General features: G+C 39.2%; 1 protein-coding gene across 6 annotated transcripts in view; it reads right to left on the bottom strand.

Moving 5' to 3' along the window:
- LRCH1 (leucine rich repeats and calponin homology domain containing 1) overlaps positions 1-20133 on the bottom strand; it is a 276984-nt gene that overhangs the window by 71405 nt on the left and 185446 nt on the right. For 2 of the 6 annotated variants that reach the window (XM_089678955.1, XM_089678973.1), the window contains exons 11-16: positions 17668-17754; positions 12751-12831; positions 12620-12656; positions 12344-12391; positions 9123-9192; positions 4930-5034 (exon numbers count right to left, since the gene is read on the bottom strand). In XM_089678955.1, the coding sequence (XP_089535081.1) occupies positions 4930-5034; positions 9123-9192; positions 12344-12391; positions 12620-12656; positions 12751-12831; positions 17668-17754 (428 nt within the window). The remainder of the gene's footprint in view (positions 1-4929; positions 5035-9122; positions 9193-12343; positions 12392-12619; positions 12657-12750; positions 12832-17667; positions 17755-20133) is intronic. The other 4 variants (XM_089678975.1, XM_089678991.1, XM_089678963.1 and 1 more) reach the window with 3 other exon arrangements.

Genomic DNA, 20133 nt, shown 5'->3' with positions numbered 1-20133 from the left:
TGATCCTCCACTAGAGGGATACAGTGTCTAGCAAATGGATCTTGTTTATAGTATATGCTGCTTTTGCCTTTTATGTCATTGTTCAAATGCTTTTGATGTGTCTGTATTACTTATTTTGTACACTGCAATGGCAGATGACGGAGTTATATGATGAAGATGATAACAGCAATAAGCTACCCCAAGTCCTGTTTTTTCCCCCCTCGCTACCTAAAACCTCAATTTAAACCACCACATTACATTACTTGACTATAGTGGTTCTTTTTAATTATTCATATCTACATCAACTAAAGAGAAAGATATCTTACATAGCACAGGGGTATTTAGCTGCCGTATATGGCACACACTTGTGTGCCATAACCAGACATACTGTATATAATTTGCACATAGGTCTGCCATGGCCAGACAAGTTGCACAGAACTATCCAAGTGTCAGCCCTATACTGTATATCATACATTTATTTAATGGTCTTTATTTAATGACTGTATATAAATATGGTCCTCATGTAAGGAAATTGTCACCGATCTGCTTCATTGTATAGTAGCCACTTACATGGCAGTCACCTATCTGTGGAGCTGTCGTCAGCTGAGGGTCCGTTATCTGCTAATTGGTCACTGTGGCTCTAATTCTGCTCTCTCTGAAACTCTGACTTCATCTTGCACTAAGTCTGGTCTTCTGTCAACTGACCATGCCTTGGCCCATTTCACAGTGCCCTTTAGCTTCACTGTGCAGATACATGCTATTATAGTACAAATGAATGCTGTGCACATGTCTGATACTCAGTGCTGCCTGTCTGTAAAGGCACCAGACTACTAAGTCTGATTGCCCATTCCTAAGCTGTTTTCACACTGATCCACTTCAGTTCAAAAAAGCGGAAGAAGAAAACTGAATTCCTTTCATTTCTATGGTGCTCGTCACATTAATCCTTTGTGTTTCAGTTGCGGTACAAAAAATCCAGCCTGCTGCAGTTTTGGTGCATGCTTGTTCAGTTAAAAAAAGAGGGCACTAAAAACGCCTCCCCGTTAAAATGGATGAAAAGCACATCAAAAACACAACACACCTGTGTGAAGTGCTTTGTCCAGTGCTGAAAGCGCAATGCAAGTGCATCAAAAACACACAAAAAAACGCAATGCACAGCAGCAAAAATTAGTCAACAACAGATATGTTTTTTTTTCCGCGGAACAGTGTAAAAGTAACCTTAAGCATAGCTAGGCTTCTACTAGAAGTCTTCTTCTGGACTTTCTTGCTACTGATCCTGATCATTTCCCTTTGACTAAATGTCTCCTTGCCTAAATTTGTAGCTTTCATCTACAACGAGTATTACAACCATTGCCATCTAACAACTTGCTAGTGGTTCTAGTACTGCTGATTGTTGACTTCAGCCAACAATTTTCTGCTTAACCCCTTGTCACCACAGCTGAATGCTGTGATTGACCTTTCACCTTTGTGTAAGTGACACTGTCACCATTTCCTTCAGAAAATGTCTTATACCTCTGTGGACTTTCTCTGTTTGGTCTTTGTTGAGGTTATCCAGGTTCTATAATATTCTGCATAAGAAACTGAGGGTACCCAAGTGTGGTGTAAGCACATAGAGCTTTCCTACATGGAGGCTATTAAAGGTGAAGAACAGCTCAGCACTTGGTTACTGAATCTGAATGCTAGTTCTTATACTAAACTTTACCATATATACTGCAAACTCATCAGATTACTTTGTCACAGTAATGCTTTCCTGTATATTTTTATTACAGTGCCTTGAAAAAGTATTCCTACCCCTTGAAATGTTCCACATTTTGTCATGTTACAACTAAAAAGGAAAATGTATTTTATTGGAATTTTATGAGATAGACCAACACAATGTGGAACATAGTTGTGAAGTGGAAGGAAAATGACAATGGTTTTCAAAATGTTTTACAAATAAATATTTGAAAAGTGTGGCGTGCAGTAGTATTCAGCCCCCTTTACTCAGACACCTTTAACTAAAATCTAGTGGAACCAATTGCCTTCAGAAGTCAAATAGCTAGTAAATAGAGTCCACCTGTGTGTAATTTAATCTCAGTATAAGTACAGTTGTTCTGTAAATCCCTCAGAGGTTTATTAGAGAAAATTAGTGAACACACATTATGAAGGCCAAGGAACACACCTGACAGGTCAGAGATAAAGTTGTGGAGAAGTTTAAAGCAGGGTTAGGTTATAAAAAAATATCCCAAGCTTTGAACATCTCATGGAACACTGTTCAATCCATCATCTGAAAATGGAAAGAGTATGGCACAATGGCACAACTACAAACCTACCAAAACATGGCCGTCCATCTAAACTGACAGGCTGGGCAAGAAAAGCATTAATCAGAGAAGCAGCCAAGAGGCCCATGGTAACTCTGGAGGAGATGCAGAGATCCATATCTCAGGTAGGAGAATCTGTCCACAGGACAACTATTAGTCATGCACACCACAAATATAGCCTTTATGGAAGAGTGGTGAGAAGAAAGCCATTGTTGAAAGCAAGCCATAAGAAGTCCCGTTTGCAGTTTATGAGAAGCCATGCGGGGGACACAGCAAACATGTGGAAGAAGGTGCTCTAGTCAGATGAGACCAAAATTTTACTTTTTGGCCTAAAAGTCCAGACCTAAATCCAATTGATAATCTGTGGCAAGACTTGAAAATTGCTGTTCGCAGACGCTCTCCATTCAATTTGAAGGAGCTTGAGCTATTTTGCAAAGAAGAATGGGCAAAAATGTCCCTCTCTAAATGTGCAAAGCTGGTAGAGACATACCCAAAAAGACTTGCAGCTGTAATTGTAGCGAAAGGTGGTTCTACAAAGTATTGACTCTGGAGGGCTGAACACAAATGCACACCACACTTTTCAGATATGTATATGTAAAAAAAATGCAAAAACCATTTATCATTTTCCTTCCACTTCACAATTATGTGCCACTTTGTGTTAGTCTATCACATCCCAATATATGTTTTTGGTTGTAACATGACAAAATGTGGAAAATTTCAAGGGGAATGAATGCTTTTTCAAGGCACTGTAAATAGTTTTGTATTTCACAGAGCTACACATTGTTGCTTTTGAACAGAATGTCGCTTGAGCCAGTAGTGTTAGTTTATCATGCGCTATGTAAATCATTTACTTATACGTGGTTTTCTTCCCACCAGTACATAAATATTATTTAATTTTAACTAAGCATATTTATCTACTGGTTCCTACATATACTGATAGACAATGTTGTTTTTAAATAAACATTTTTCCAGTGCTCTATTTATTTGTACAGTATATGTTTTAATGTCACTCTAATAGCTCTTTTATGTCCTCACTTTGAACAGAACAGCTAAAAATGTTGGCAAAATATGGTTTAATCCTTATTTCAATACAATAACTATAAATAAGTACCCAAAGTTTTTAGTGGTAGCACTGCTGAATGACAATGACCAGCATGCTTGCTGAGAGATTCGATTGAATGGAATTAAGTAACAAGTCTTAAAGCCAGAATATCTGATTGTGCATGAAATGTTCCCAATGTACGCAAAGGAGACCTGTGACCTAGAACAAACATGCAGCAAAAGGAGTCAGTGGGAAGTTAGAGCTCCCACACTGCATAATTGTTATTTGGCCAAATCCATACTAAGGGCTCATGTACACTGTAGCTGATAAACCCACGTTTAAGAGCTGTTCAGCGTTTTTTTTAGCAGCCCCTGAACTCTCCCTAATGTTTTCCTATGTGTCCATCTACACATCGTCATTTACAGGCAGTTGAGTTTACAGTCGTTTTTTTGAACACAGAAAACTTGCGTTCAGCAGTCGATTTTATCAGTGTTTCAAATGCAAAACGCTTGTAAACACGTTGAAACATCTGACCTCTGTGATTGCCAACAAGGGATTTGCCACCAAGTACTAAGTCATGTTTTGTGAAGGGGATCAAATACTTATTTCCCTCATGAACATGCAAATAAGTGTATAATTTGTTAGACATGCATTTCTTTTGAATTTTTTGTTGCTATTCTGTCTCTCAGTGTTACAATACACCTGCCATTCGATTTTTAGACTGATCATTTCTTTGTGAGTGGGCAAACATTCAAACTCAGCAGGGGATCAAATACTTATTTCCTTCACTGTGTATATATATATATATATATATATATATATATATATATCCACCACATTTGAGGATTGTTAAGCTGCAATATATTAATTGTTTTCTTTTAATTTTAGATACGCTTTAAGGCTAAGACAGTTGACTGGGGTAGAACAGGACAGCCCAAGGCAGTTGGCCTGTGGGCGAGAAGTATAGATCTGACCCTGGTCTTTTACATCTGTAAGCTTAAGCAAAAAAGATTGGTTATACTGATAGAAGTCATGCAATCCATTAATTTATAATGGCCCTAGAATGAACATGCGGGCAGTTTATTTAAGCATGTATACAGTAAGACTTGGTAGGATTGATTGTCTAGTTTTTACAACAGCTGTCAAATTGATTTGGACCTTAAAATATGATATGAATACTGTATAAAGAGCAACAGCACCATCTGTTCTCCTAATTTAAATTTAAATAGTAGATCTAATATTGGTGGCTTACAGCAACAGATAAAAGGACCAAATAATATTCCATAACAAGTCAATATGACCTAAAGCATGACACTGGTTCATACTAGTGTTTTTCTAAGGTTTAATTTCCCAATATGGTGATTATTGTCTAGTATAATACAATAACAGCTGGAACACATGTTTCTGCTAACCTAAACTGAGATGGAATCACCTGCTCATCAAAATACAGAACGATATACACATTTAAAATTATGCAGGTGGCAAGAGTTATAAAACAATAAGGTGAGAACTACACAATGTGCTGCATGGACACAGTAACAAGGAACATGGAGACATTCTCCCATAAGACATGCAACTGAAGACCCACAATACCAGTCCTTAGTAACCTACCATTGTCAATGTCTCCTTCTGGTGCCATGTCCTTGTTATATCTGTCCCAATTTTGTGCCTGTGTAATTTTGTTGAAGGAGATAGGAGGAAGAGTGAGGGACGGGTCTGTAGGAGAGGGGGTGTCAGAGGAGGTCCGTATAAGGCAAAAGAGGACCAGAATAAATCACATGGGCTACATAGTATGTAAGAAAAACATTAAAAACACTCATTTATAAAAATATAAACCAGAATGAATTAATATGTTAAATTTAAAAAAAAATATGGTTTCTGAGGAAAGTGCAATTCCATTTAAGTGCAGAAGAGGAATCAGTCCCCCTGAATATTCACAAGTATCCATGACCTCGCAGAAAGATCTACCCACATCCCTGACATAGCTGTAACACTGTCTGTTTGGTGTTTTAGCCAATCTACAACTGTCATTTGCTCAGGTGAGCTCTATATGTATTTCTATGGAAATACATAGAAATACATATAGAGCTCTACAGGCCTGGAGCCCAACACGTAGCCCTACCAACAGTTTTTGTGCAGTCCACTGTATCCTGGGCTAGGCCTTTCCATAGGGCACCTTTGCACTAAATGATGCAGAATAGAGAAATGCTATACCACTTCCCTGGATTCTTCAAAGGAATACACAGAGAATGTATTTGTTGTCAGTGAGAACAGTAGCTCAGTTTAAAACAATACAGAAAGGAAAAAACCTACCCCAGAGAAAAGGACTTTAAAGGCTTTGTACTTGAGGCAGAGCAACACAATTAGGTTCCATAAAAAATATAGATTTTTATTAAACAATACAAACATTAAAAATTGGGTTGCACATACAGTAATTGCTACCATAATATAGAATAACATCACAGAAAACCATAAACATTTCTACATGGAATCCAGATATCAAACACACTTCCCAGCCAAATCGCTGCTTCTTCAGGGACACCGCAGAAGCATTTAAAAAGTTGAAAACAGTCATAATACAAAGCAATATCATAATGAGTAAATGTAAGTAAAAATTATTTTTTCATTGATGTAACATACAGCTTACCGCAATATTAATATATGCCAAGCATGCATGGACCTCCAAACTCCAAAAAGACGCCACCACATGTGACGTATCTGCCAGCTCAACTTGTGTTGGGTGCGAGTTGTCACAGGGATAATGGCTCCTTAATTTTTACATGTAAGCATTATTTGGCTGTGTAAGGGTGGATTCTACAGGTATTTTTGTTTTGCAGCTGTGGTGGTTCGGCCTGTTGCGGCCTCCGACTCTCCCTCTGTGTGGTCAAGTGCCTTTAATGCCATCCCTTGCCTATTTTGGTAGGGGCTGGCGAATACATCACATTCAGTGGCGTCCCTTTGGAGTTTTGCGGTCCATGCATGCTTGATGTATATCAACATTGTGGAAAGCCGCATGTTAGATCAATGAAAAAAATCTTTTTTAGTCACATTTACTTATTATGATGTTGCCTTGTATTATGAATGCTTTCAACATTTTAGACACTTTCACGATGTCCCTGAGGAAGTGGTGATTTGGCTGCGAAACGCGTCTGAACAAGTCTGTGGGATATATTAGCATTAATTCTGGATTCCATATGGAACATTTTATAGATTTATGCAATGTTACTCTATATCATGGCAACAATTATGTGGTCATGAATGCCACAACTTTTAACATTAGTGTTCAGCACACATTATGGCCCACTTGGGCCATAATGTATCAGGTTTTCTTTATACCGTTTGTTTTCTAATTTTAATAGAATACAAGTGGTGTTAATAACTTTCATGAATTAACATGAAAAAAATTATTAGAACTGTGATATTAATTTTAGTTGCTATACTGGGGATCAACATTTTCAATCATAAAGGTTTCTTTCTATTGTAACCACGAACAAGAACACTGCCATATGACTAGAGTAATACGTTTAACGTTTTGGTTACATAACAAATGTATTAATTGCTTTAAATGCACCCCAACTTCTAGATTCAAAACTGAGAAAGATATTAGTAGTTCTTACACACAATATGTATCATTAAGGTTTTCAAGTACTTTATAGTGATTGGCCAGTTCTCACTATTTTGGTAATTTTGCTATAATTACTCACAAATTATTTATGAGTGTGTACTGTTAGAAATCCATCCAATATTTATATTACAAAAAAGATCGCTCAGAAAATACAGGTTTACTTTCTTGCAAATCACTTTCAGTCATCAGCATTCCTCTTCCCTCCCCTTTGTCCTTCAGAGGTTTTCATTTAACCATTTCAGAATTAGTCAAACATGCCATATAGGTTTAGACAGCAAATAAAGCAACTATACATAAATATCAAAAAGGCTATTTAAAATAAAATGATTAACTGATCAAACACAAATGTTGTATAAACATATCAAAAGGATTATTCAAAATCACATTATTAAATGGTTAAAACTTATTGAAAGAAATATTGGATCCACATCATCAATATAGTCAAATACTAACAAAACCAAACAAATTATTCAAACGTATCAGATATTTTCATGTAACTACTGACATCTACTTTTCTCTCTTTTGTTTCTGAATACATGGATATATTTTCCATATTTTTTGCATTTACATAGTGTTTGTTTTTTGAGTTTTTACTATAAAATCTTTATCACACAATAATAACCAGTATAGCATGACATGTTTTCATTCTTTCATTGTTATGACTACATCAGGTCATATCACTATACAAAAGCATAGTAGTGTGAGTTTTTTTGAAGTGTAATAAATTAAGCATTCACAGAAGGATATAATTCAGACATTTGAAGTATTTAAAGCCCTAAAAGCACTGAAAACAGGTATTCTGGAATTTTCTTTAGGGTGCATCACACCACACCACTCTGTATATGAATATGTATGGTTTTTTTTTAATGCTATGGATCAGTAAGTCCACAGAACACAGTGAAATACTACAAATTATATAACTATACAGTGCAGAATCAAACACACCAACAATAAGTGCTTTGATGTCAGTGAAGATTCAAAATGATTTCCAAGAAAAATCTGATAGTAGAAATTTGGAGGAGTTCTGATTTCCAGGGAACTCCTCATTGTTGCATTCAGAACCATTATATGTAATGTGCAAAAGAAAATACACTGCTCTAGGCTGTCCAGGCTAATTCATTTAAACATAGGTGGCGAAGATCCTGAGAACTGTCCGGTCTCTGCCAAGTCCACTATATACAAAAGAAAAACAGCAACGTACTATATTCAATGTAAAAAAAAGCTGTTCACCTGCAGCTAGGGCTAAATCATCGAGTCTCTATCTAACCCCAACTGCAAAAATAACATAGCATACATGAGTATTGGCTGTGTGGGAACCTTAAAGTGTTTGGAAACCTCAGACATGAAATATGAACAAAGCATATCCCTCTATAGTATGTACTTGTCTCTCTCCAGAGCACTAAGTGTTATTTATGTTAGCTGCCCTGTTCCTCTGTAATATGCAGTCACTTTTGACAGGTTTTCCTGACACCAAGAGGAAAAATGGAGACAAAGGAGGAACTTTCAGCAGATTGACAGTCTCAGCCCTATTTCTATGTGCTGTGTGAAGGGGGTGTGGTGTCCCTTGTATCCAATCAACTCTCAGAGCTCTCCTCACTGTAATTTCAGCTCTCTGCCCCCCCCCCTTTTCTGGACTTTAAAGTGATGTAGAGAAGAGAAGAATGCAAATAGACAGGTACCACATATGTAGGAAGAAGTGTTTCATCTCCGTGTATCCCGAGGCCAGTCACTTCACTGGGTATATGTAAGACTGTAGGTTATGCAAACAATATTAAATCCTTCCCGCCACCACCTCCTGGCCCTTTAACTGGATCAAAATGTCGGGAGGCAGAGACAGGCATTCCAATCATGTGACCACTTTGATTGGCCTTCACAGCGGTCACACGATCAGAAACCTCCCTATTGCAAGTATGCATTGGGAGCTTTCCGTTACATTTCCGTTGCTGTGCTGGGAGCACGTAGTGAGCGCGCCCTCAGCACAGTAAATTGTTTACAAATAGATGCATATATGCAGCCTCTTGGTGTTAAATCCCACCTGCCGAGAGGCCGCATATAGGTGGGAAGAGGCTATTTGACTACATACTATTTAAACTGTTCACTCATACTAATTAAAATACATTTGACCATAAGGAGTACATGGGTATCTTTAATATTATGGAACTAATACTATGGAACTCACCAGATCGAGACTTCAGACCAAATGCCACAGAGTTGTGTACTGGAGACATGCTAGGAGTATTGCTTTCATTCTGCAAAGATAAAGAAATACACATTTACTCCAGTTAAACCTATTTTTGTATTATTTTGGAACTAAATTAAATTAAGCAATTCCAAGCAACAGGAAAGGTCAATCAAATACATGATTTGATGAAGATATTTGAACCGTGCTAAAGATGTCAGGTCTGCTAAATCAATTTTAGAGTACAACTTCAGCCTAAGAATTATTTTTTTTTTTTTTTTAGTTTTCAGGGAAGTTAGATTTTTTTTTTTTTTGATCTTTGTCTAATCAGGGGGATTTCTGCTTAATTCCTGTCTGGGCAAAAAAAATAAATAAATACAAAATACAAATTATAATAAAAAAGATGAGATAATAGTAGTCCAGAAGAGAAGAATTGACTGGGCTAATGACGCTGGTTTTGGATTTCACTGCAGCAGAGGCAACATTATCAGTTCACTAAAGGAATTTCTGGATTTCTGGAAGGCTTAAGAGGTATTTTTCTGTACTTGCAGTGCTTTTAAAGAGCCAAAACATGGGGAATTTGTATAGCAGAGATATAATAAATATGTATTTTTATATTTTGCCGAGACATACACTTTAAATATGTCTTGATGTGCTTAAATGTAGGGAAAAACATTAGTCATGTAAGCCACACATCAAGACCCTGTGTGTAAATATGTAACAGCCTTGGCCCGGGCTCCAAACAGGCCATCGATTAACTCAGTCATGAGGATTGCTGGGGGGGGGGGGGGTGGCCTTTTTGGAGCATGGGCTGAGGCTGTTACATACTTGCCCACAGGGTCTTGCAGTGATGTGCGGCTTGCAGGACTTATCATTTTCCCCATATTGACATTTGGAGTTGGGACGAGCTTCGTCCTTGCCTGCACTCCCAGCAGATGGTCACAGAAGAGGATCTGTTGGAGCTTCGAGCAGCGCCCGTAATTGTGGTATTGGTTCACAGTTTATGTGCTTTAATGTTTTTGATTGTTTTCAAGGATATCTTAAGTCAGAAGTCAAAAACACAAACTTTCACAAAAGTTAGAAGACCATATTTTAACAGCTATTCCCTTAAATCTAATATTTGGGCAAGTGTTCACTAGGTGTTGGCAGTACATATACGAGTTGTGTTTTATAATGTACTGTATTTAAATAACTGATAAAATATTCCTCATGCTCTTTCATGAAAAAAATGTTGATGGGGACATTAAATCATAAGTGCCTGCAAGTATTATCTTTAAAGTGCCTTGTAAAGGTGACAATAAATAACACACTGAAAGGAATTTAGAAAACCTTATTCCTGAGCATCTGTTCTGTATAAGCGCACTAACTGAAATATGTAAAAATGTGTGCTAAGTTCTAACTATAGCCACATGACCAAAACCCATGCATTGTAATAAAAGCACTGGCACTTAAATGGCACTCACCAAATAACAAAACTCCCAATGCTGTAAATCTAAGGAAATTTGGGGATGCAATACAGATTTTGAAAGGCAGCAAACCATTTACACGACCAGAGGCAGAGAGGACACTTAAAAATGCCTTCTACAAACACAGTAGTTTTACATACAGGTTTTACATACAATGTTAAATAGTTTGGCTGACTACAGATGGACAAATTACAAATTAGCTTGTGTAGCTGGCAGAAAAGAGATTTAATTTAGAATATTGTTTCTCAACCAGGATACTGTGGCACCCGGGGGTGTCACGGAAAAAGAACAAAAAAACTGCCTCAACCCTTTACAGTCTGATCGGAGAGCATTCTGTGTTAATCCTGTGTGTAGACAGGAGGGAGAGAGCACAGCCTGCACCTCCTCCCAGCTCTCTCCACTTCTCTGCTGCTGTCACCACTCCTGTCGGCAACTCAAAGAAATATGTGCTAGGAGGAGGTATTTGAGGAGTGGAAAAGAGAGGATATACAACCTCTGAACTTTGCCTCACAAACTACATTTTAGGGTTTGCTTACAGCAGGTGCAGTGCGGTAATGTGTGAAATCATGTGTTTTCCTGCAACACAAAAAAATTCACTACCTTTTGCAGAAGCATGCAGATGCCATTAATTCTTCATGGCACCCCCATGAATCTAGCAAATGCATATGTGTTAGCACCCGGTAAAAAGCATGGTAGAGCAGTACCATGTGTTTTGGTGCGGCATGATTTTAAAAATCATGCTGCAACCTTTTTAAATATTACAGAGTAACCCATTTAAAAACATGACGAATGGGAATGCACAAAAAAGCATGCATGCTCAGAAGCACCTTCTGATGTGAACAAGCCCTCAGGCAGATGTGCCCCAAGTTTGTGCAAAATTCTAAAGGGTGCTTTGATTGAAAAAAGATTGAGAAACACAGATTTAGAGTACACCTGTCAACTTTCACTTATAAAATAAGCTGCCCCTACCCCTAACATTATACAGAAGGGCTGCCCAGTGATTGACTTAACAAGTCATGGTAGGGTGTGGGGCATACAGATTTGCTGTGCAGGCTTTGGGCACCTTTTAGACACAGTTCATGGAGTGTCTGTGCAAGAGTACTGACTGCGTCTTGCTGCTAAGAATTATCTGATGGAGGTCTATGTAGTAATAATTACGTAAATAGTTTGTTACTTAAATTACCCTTAACGTGATCATTTATATTTATCTGTTCATATTTGGGTATGTAAACAATTGCTAGTAAGAAGATTCCAAAAATAGCTGAAAAACAAATATATCTATATATACACACACAGGTACAGTATGTATATTGAAAAATGCCTAAAACAGCCCATATGCCAGCAAACCAGTTGTTATGGCCCACTGTTCTACAGACCTCTAATCAGCTCTGGTGCACAGCAAGCTGCATGTTGAGTGACCGAAGCTTTGGTGTGCTTTAGCTCTGGAAACATCCGCTGTCAGTGACAGCTACAGTCCAGCACTAAGAAGAGGGGCTGAAATCAATTCCTGTGATCTTCCCCTGCACTCATTAGCAGCATAGCGCGGTTGTATTGGCTGCTACTTTAACAATGAATTAGGATATCATTTAAAATGAATGGCAACGCAATGCAAACAAATTAATAAAATCCTTAAAATGAAAAATACAAACTCTTAATGGGAAAAATTATACTTGTAAATAAACGAAGAGCAATCTAAAGGACATATAAATCATTGTGCTATGCATTTACAAATTTAAGCTTGCGCATATAACCCACCTCTTCCTCGGAGCTATGACATTCTTCATTCTCATTCAGACTGTCATTCTATCATTGAAAGCAAATTTAAAGGGTTAGCATGTTAAAAGTAAATATTTAGTAAAAATCTCTTTCCTGCCTGCTGGAGAACTTAAAAACACAAGAATATCAAACCTGGAGAGTTCTGCAATATGGGTAATAACTTGCTTTGTTTTATAGGCTTATCCAGGACTATGTTACTATTGTTAAAGTTAGCAACATGCTATGCAACATTTTATGGGACATTTAAATTAGTACCTGCAATATTGGAGACATCTGTAACTCCACTTGGCCACTGTAAGAGACAAATAAAAGTCCATTAGGCAATTAGCTGGGAGATGTGCCTCAAGTGTGCATGTAATATATTTTACTATGGTAGATAAACACACTTTACTGTAGATCTGTTTGGATCAGATGGAGAAGTCTGTGCATTAAACAATTCAGTATTGTCTTCAATTTCCATTCTTAATCTGGAAAATAAAAAGGCAATCCAGCCTAAGTGTTCTACAATGGTGAAGAAATGTACATTTGATAATTGCCCATAGCATTCAGTCATTTTCTAGTGCATGCTTACAAATGAAAGAAAAATAATGGTTATGTAGCTATACAGCCTTATTTTACCTCTTACACTTTTACACAACATTCCTATTAGACTAAAGCACATTAATATAAATATTTAGCATCTCTATATATACACATGATGGCATGACTGACAGAATTGTGAAACCCTTAAAGAAACAGGCCAGTGTGCAGCCAAATGTGAATAGTCTATAACAACCAGGATGTGGGCCTTACCATTAAAGTGGAATTTTGGTCAGAAAATTAAGTTCTGATTGATCACTTCAAGTTGGCTTCTTTTGCAGGTGCAGGCATGTAAAACATTAAACAAACATGCCTATACTGTTTAAAATCTAGTAATGCACTGTCTCACTCTGCTCTGTACATGCTCAGTTGCTCTCTATTCTCGACATTGTGAAAGCAACAGGAATGACACAAACTGTGCTAAGGGAACAAAGATTAGGGAGGGAGGGAGAAAAGAAAAACGGGGGAGATGACAGGACAAACTCTGTTGCCAGGAAGACACAAAGAGTTAAACTTTCAAGGATAGTGTCTTATCTTATCTCCCTGATTCTCCCTCCTTTCTCCCTCCTAGGCAGCCTGTGAAGTTCAGCACTGTAAAGCTTCTGTCAGCCTTCCTTTCCAGCTAAGCCAAGACATACAATCAAGGCTAGAAATGTACATATTTTAATTGAAGTGACATATAGATTTTGAGACCATGGAGAGGGAGAAAGTTTCAAATAAGGAAGTGACTGCTCTGGGCTTCAACAAAATAGCAGCCTCCTGCAAGAAGAAACATGAACAATGCTGGAGACAATTTACAACACACACTAGGTTTGGTAGCATAATTATTATTGTAGAATGTATGGTCTTTGGTAAAGAACATTAATTGTTATCAAACTGTTATGGGTAAAGTTCTACTTTAACCACTTGCCCTCCTGAGGATTTACCCTCCTTCCTGACCAGGCCATTTTTTGCATTACAGCGCTGTGTTACTTTGACTGACAATTGCGCGGTCATGCAACACCAAATTGAGCTTTCTTTTGGTGGTTTTGATCAGCTGTGTATTTTTATTGTTTGCACTATTAAACAAAATGACAGAAAAAAACAATATTTTTGACTTTTTGCTATTTAAACATGTCCAGTAAAAAAAATGTAAAAATCAAATTTTGTTAAATTTATGCCAAAATGTATTCTGCTACATGTCTTTGCTAAAAAAAAAAAAAATCCCAATACATGTAAATTAATTGGTTTATGTGAAAGTTATAGTGTTTAGAAATGGTGGTATATATACTGGGTTTTTGTTTTATTTTTACTAGTAATGGCGGTGATCAGCGACTTATAGCGGGACTGCAGTGGACATTCTGACACTGGGGGGAACTGACTTAGTGTCACTGACATTCCCAGTGACACCAATACAGTGATCAGTTCTAAAAAAAAAAGCACTGACATTGTAACTAATGGCACTTGACAGGAAGGGGTTAACGAAGGGCAATCAAAGGGTTAACTGTGTGCTGGGTGTGTTTTACTATGGGGCGGTGTCTGTGTGCTTCACTGCAAGCACACTGCTTTGGATGGCTGTGTTATGCAGTATTTCTGCTATAGGGTGGTAGAGGAGCAGTTAAGCAAGCTTCCTTGCATTAGTAACAAAAAGCGATTCTGTTTAGATACTATGTATAACCTTACAGTCATGGCCAAAAATATTGGCACCCCTGCATTTCAGATAATGCACTGCTTTGCCCAGAAAACTGTTGCAATTACAAATATTTAGGCATCTTCATGTTTATTTCTTTTGTTTGTATTGGTATGACACAAAAAAGTGAAAAAGCCAAATCTGACATATTATATAAAATTACAAAAATAGACTGGACAAAATTATTGGCACCCTCAATTTAATATTTGGTAGCGCACCACATGGAAAAAAATAACTGAAATCATTCGCTTGCTGTAACCATCAATGAGTTTCTTACACATCTCTACTGGAAATTTTGACCACTCTTCTTTCGTCCAACTGCTCCAGGTGTTTCAAATTCAAAGAGTTCCTTTTCCCAACTGTTGTTTGAGATCTCTCCACAGGTGCTCTATGGGATTTAGATCTGGACACATTGCTGGCCAGTTCAGTACTCTCCAGCACTTCATCTTAAACCATTTCTGGGTGCTTTTTGACGTGTGCTTTGGTTCATTGTCCTGCTGCAAGACCCATGACCTCTGACGGATACACAGCTTTCTGACACTGGGCCCTACATTGCACCCCAGAATTCTTTAGTAGTCTTCAGATTTCGTAATGCCATGCACACAGTCAAGACATCCAGTGCCTGAAGCAGAAGACCACCCCCAAACCATCAGTGAACCTCCACCATGTTTGACTGTAGGGACTGTATTCTTTTCTTTAAAGATCTCATTGCTTTTTCTGCAAACAGTAGAATGATGGGCTTTACTAAATAGCTGTAATATTGTTTCGTCTGTCCACAGCACATTCTCCGAAGGATTTTGGCCTAGGTAAGTTTTGGCAAACTCCAATCTGGCTTGTTTATGTTTCTGTGTCAGCAGTGAGGTCCTCCTGGGTCTCCTACCATAGCGTCCCTTTTCATTCAGATGACGACGTACAGTGTGAGCTGACACAGTTGTACCCTGTGCCTGAAGGTCAGCTTGAATTTGTCTGGAAGTTGATCAAGGTTCTTTTGCCACCATTCAAACAATCCTCTGTTGCAATCTTTGATCAATTTTTCTCTTTCGTCCACGTTCAGGGAGATAAGCTACAGTGCCATGGGTTTTCCATGCAGCACACAGAGACACACAACAGAAAGGTTGAGTCAATTTTTCACAATTTCAGCCGGTTGCCAGTGTGATTTCTATATTGTTAGCACCTGTTAATTGATGCAGGTGAGTTTAATTACAAATTACAGGAGTATCACAAACTTGGAATGCAATTATTTCTTACAATTTTGAAAAGCTGCCAAGATTTTTGCCCAGTCCATTTTTGGAGTTTTTGGTGGAATGTGTCAGATTTGGCTTTTTTTTTCTCCACTTTTTTGTGTCATACTAATACAAACAAAATAAATAAACATGAGAATGCCTAAACATTTGTAACTGCAACAATTTTCTGGTCAAAGTGGTGCATTATCTGACAGAAATGCAGGGGTACCAATATTTTTGGCCATGACTGTATATACAATATATATATATATATATACACACACACACACACGGGACGCCTGCCCCTATCTTTTGTTAAATCTACTACATCTAGTATTTTGTATGACCTCCATTATTTGTAAGGACAGCACCAAGTCTTCTAGGCATGAGATGAACAAGTTGATGACATATTGCAACATCTTTCTTTTTCTATTCTTCAAGAACGACCTCTTTTAGAGCCTGGATGCTGGATGGAGAGTGCTCAACTTGTTTCTTCAGAATTCCCCATAGGTATTCGATTGGGTTCACATCAGGAGACATACTTAGCAACTGAATCACTTTTACCCTGTTCTCAGAAATTTAAAAGTGGTCTTAGATGTGTGTTTTGGATGATTGTCATGTTGGAAAAGTGCACGACGACCAAGGGCACGGAGTGATGGTAGCAACTTCTCTTTCAATATAGAGCAGTACATCTGTGGATTCATGACACCATCAATGAAATGCAGCTCCATGACACCAGCAGCACTCATGCAGCCCCACAGAAGGACACCGCCACCACGTTACACTGTAGGCACCATGCATTTTTCTTTGTATTCCTCACATTTGCGACGCCATACAGTTTTGAAGTCATCAGTTCCAAAAACATTTATCTTGGTCTCATCACTCCAGAGTACAGAGTCCCAGTAATTTTGTTTTTCAGCATGGGCTCTGGCAAATTCTAGGCAGGCTTTTTTGTGCATTGGCTATTGGAGGCTTCCTTCGTGGACGACACCCATGCATGCCATTACTCTGCAGTGTACGCCGTATTGTGTCATGGGAAACAATCACCCCAGTTTGGCTTTCTACTTCTTTTGCTAACTGCAGTGAACTTTCATGGCCATTTTCTTCAACCCTTCTCATCAGAAGACACTCCTGTCGAGTTGTAAACTCCCGTGGACAGCCTGGACATCTCTGTGAGAAGGTTGCAGTTCCATCTTTGTTAAATTTTTGCATTACTTTTGCTACAGTATTCTGACTGACAAGTTAAGCTTTACTGATCTGCTTGTAGCCTTCCCCTTTCTTGTGTATAGAAATTATTTTCTTTCTCAGGCCTTGTGACATTTCTCTTCCATGTAATGACATTGTTGACAGCATGAAATGGGAAGGGGTTTTCCGTGTTAAGTAATGCCCTTTTATAATTAACTGTCTGCTGGACACCTGTTTAATGAATAATTACACTCACCTGTAGTTGAATTCTTGTTAATTAGGATTTTGCTGTCTAAAATATAGCTTTGCTCCTAAGACTTTCATTGGGGTGTATTCATTTTTGCAACATGGTCTTAAATGAATTTGTTAGGAAAAATACTTTTTTGTGTGTGCAAAATCTTGTTTGGTATAGTGTCCCATAGAAAATGTTGATTCCGAAAGGAAAGTAAAGACTTTTTGACAAATCTGTTGGGGTGTACAAATCTATGCTGAGCAATTTATATATCTTCACTATACTATATAGAGTTAGACTATAGAAGCAGTGTTTGCTCCATGCATAAGTAAATGAAAAGCAGTGTTGTTCCATTCATCTCTAAATTATTTCAAAAGAAATGTGTTAGAGGAAGTTAGTAGTGGCTCAGGAATACCTTATAGGATCTTGTAACATATCGACTGCTTCTCTTAACTGTTCTATCATTCCTGAATTAATTTCTTCTTGATCCAAACTATGTCTCCTGCAATAAAAAAAATAGGATTTTTTTAGCTTAGACAGTTGTCACCAGTACAGATTTCCACAAATTTTCCACTCTCCTCCTGTGTCGTGATACCCATACATTTTATTGTGATGTAATAAACGCTCATCTGGACAAATAGAGAGGTTGAAAACTGCTGTAGCCCGCTAAAGGTTCATTCCCTATATTTTTTTCTACATTTCTTAACTACTTGCCAACCGCAGATAGCCGAATGACGGCTACACTGCGGCCGGCCAGTTCTGGGAGGGCGTCATATGACGTCCTCCAAGAACGCGCCTTCCTGCGTGCCCCCGGGTGCGCGCACCCAGCGATCTCCGTGATCGCTGTGTCCTACGGACACAGTTGATCACGTGATGTGGTAAAAGGCCATTCACAGCGGCCTTTTACCACGTGATCAGCGGTGTCCAATGACATGCTGATCACCGGGAAATGCAATTGCCGGTTCTTGGCTGCACTTTCCTCACGCTGTCAGAGCGTGAGAAAAGTACTGCCGAGAACCAGCAGTTGTCAGAGCAGGGATGATCAGTGCCCTGATGATCGGTGCCCAGCAGTGCCACCCACCAGTTCCGCCCACCTGTGCCCAGCAGCGTGCCCACCTGTGCCCAACAGTGCACCCACCTGTGCCAGCAGTGCACCCTCCTGTGTCCAGCAGTGCACCCACCTGTGCCACCCAGCAGTGCCACACACCTGTGCCCAGAAATGCCACCTACCTGTGCCCAGCAGTGCCACCCACCTCTGCCCACCCACCAGTGGCCATCAGTGCAGCCCAGTAGTGCTGCCAGTCAGTGCCCAGCGGTTGTGCCAGTCAATGCCTAGCAGTGCCGCCAGTCAGTGCCCAGCAGTGATGCCAGTCAGTGCCATCTATCAGTGCCGCCTATTTATGACACCTCTTTCGTGCCGCCCATCAGTGCCGCCTATCCGTGCCACCTCATTAATGCTGCCTATCAGTGCTGCCTACCAGTGGCCATCAGTGCTGCCTACCAGTGGCCATCAGTGCTGCCTATCAGTGCCCATCAGTGCCGCCTATCAGTGCCCATCAGTGCCGCCTATCAGTGCCCATCAGTGCCGCCTATTAGTGCCCATCAGTGCTGCCTCATCAACGCACATCAGTGAAGGAGAAAAATTACCTGTTTGAAAAATTTTATAATAGAAACAAAGAAACTTTTTTTTTCAAATTTTTTGCAATTTTTTTGTTTATAGCGCAAAAAGTAAAGTGCCCAGCAGCAATTAAATACCACCAAAAGAAAGCTCTGTTTGTGAGAAAAAAATTATAAAAATTTCATATGGGTACAATCTTGCATGACCGCGCAATTGTCAATCAATGTGCCACAGCGCTGAAAGCTGAAAATTGTCCTGGTAAAGAAGGGGGTATAAGTGCCCTGTAGGCAAGTGGTTAAAGTGGTTCTATAGTCTCAAGGTTTAAAGAATGCATGAAGGTAAAAAACCTACTATGTGTAACAGCTACCCAGACTCCCTTAACACTTACCTGGGCCCCCTCTTGATCAAGCGATGTCCTCGAGAGCCTCGGTTCTCCGGGGACTCTCACTCCCGATTGGCTGAGGCAGCAGCGTTAGCCATTGGCTCCCACTGCCGTCAATCACAGCCAGTGAGCTGATTTGGAAGGAGGGGGCAAGCCTCGGTTCTGTGTGTGAAAGGACTCGCAGAGCCGCGGTTCAGGAGTGTACCTGCTTGGGTATCCCATAGCAAGCGGTTTTCTATGGGGGCATCTGACAGGAGGGAAGGGCCAGGAGCGCCTGCAGGGGACCTGAGAAGAGGAGGATCCAGGCTCCTCTGTGCAAAACCACTGCACAGAGCAGGTAAGTGTAGCAAGTGCTTTTTTTCTTTCTTAAAAATAAGAAATGCTTTAGTATCACTTTAAAACATGGTCTCCCTGGCTGGACTACATCCGCCACATGAACCCTGAACTCTTCCTGCTTTCCCTCTGAAGAAAAAGCACCATTGAATTCTATAAGTGGGTGCTTTGGCGAGGCCAAATACACCCTCTTTTCTTCTTCCTCCATCCCGCACCTTCCCCCTTTGTCCAATCTTTTTCTATTCTCACCTGCACTATTGAGCTCCTTTTTCCTATTCTTGTTGGTACATGGCTGTTAGGGACCCAAATCATTTTTGTCACAAACTCCATGCTCGCGAGCCTCTAAACACACACAGCAATCTCTATGGGCTGCAGAATACACTGGAGAATTACATATGTATACACTTTCCAAAGAGAAAAATCATTAGTAAATGAATCCAAATGCCATGCTTTTGTGAGATTTTGAGGATATCCTTTTGGCATAATGCATGAATCAACCTTTTTCTTATTTATTTCCTGTTATATTTTGATATGAAATGATTTGCAAC

This window comes from Staurois parvus, unplaced genomic scaffold (genome assembly GCF_062004578.1).
Source record: "Staurois parvus isolate SC_StPar_1 unplaced genomic scaffold, SC_StPar_1.0 ptg000017l, whole genome shotgun sequence".
Taxonomy (NCBI): Eukaryota; Metazoa; Chordata; class Amphibia; order Anura; family Ranidae; genus Staurois; species Staurois parvus.
This window is presented reverse-complemented; position numbering and strand designations above follow the sequence as displayed.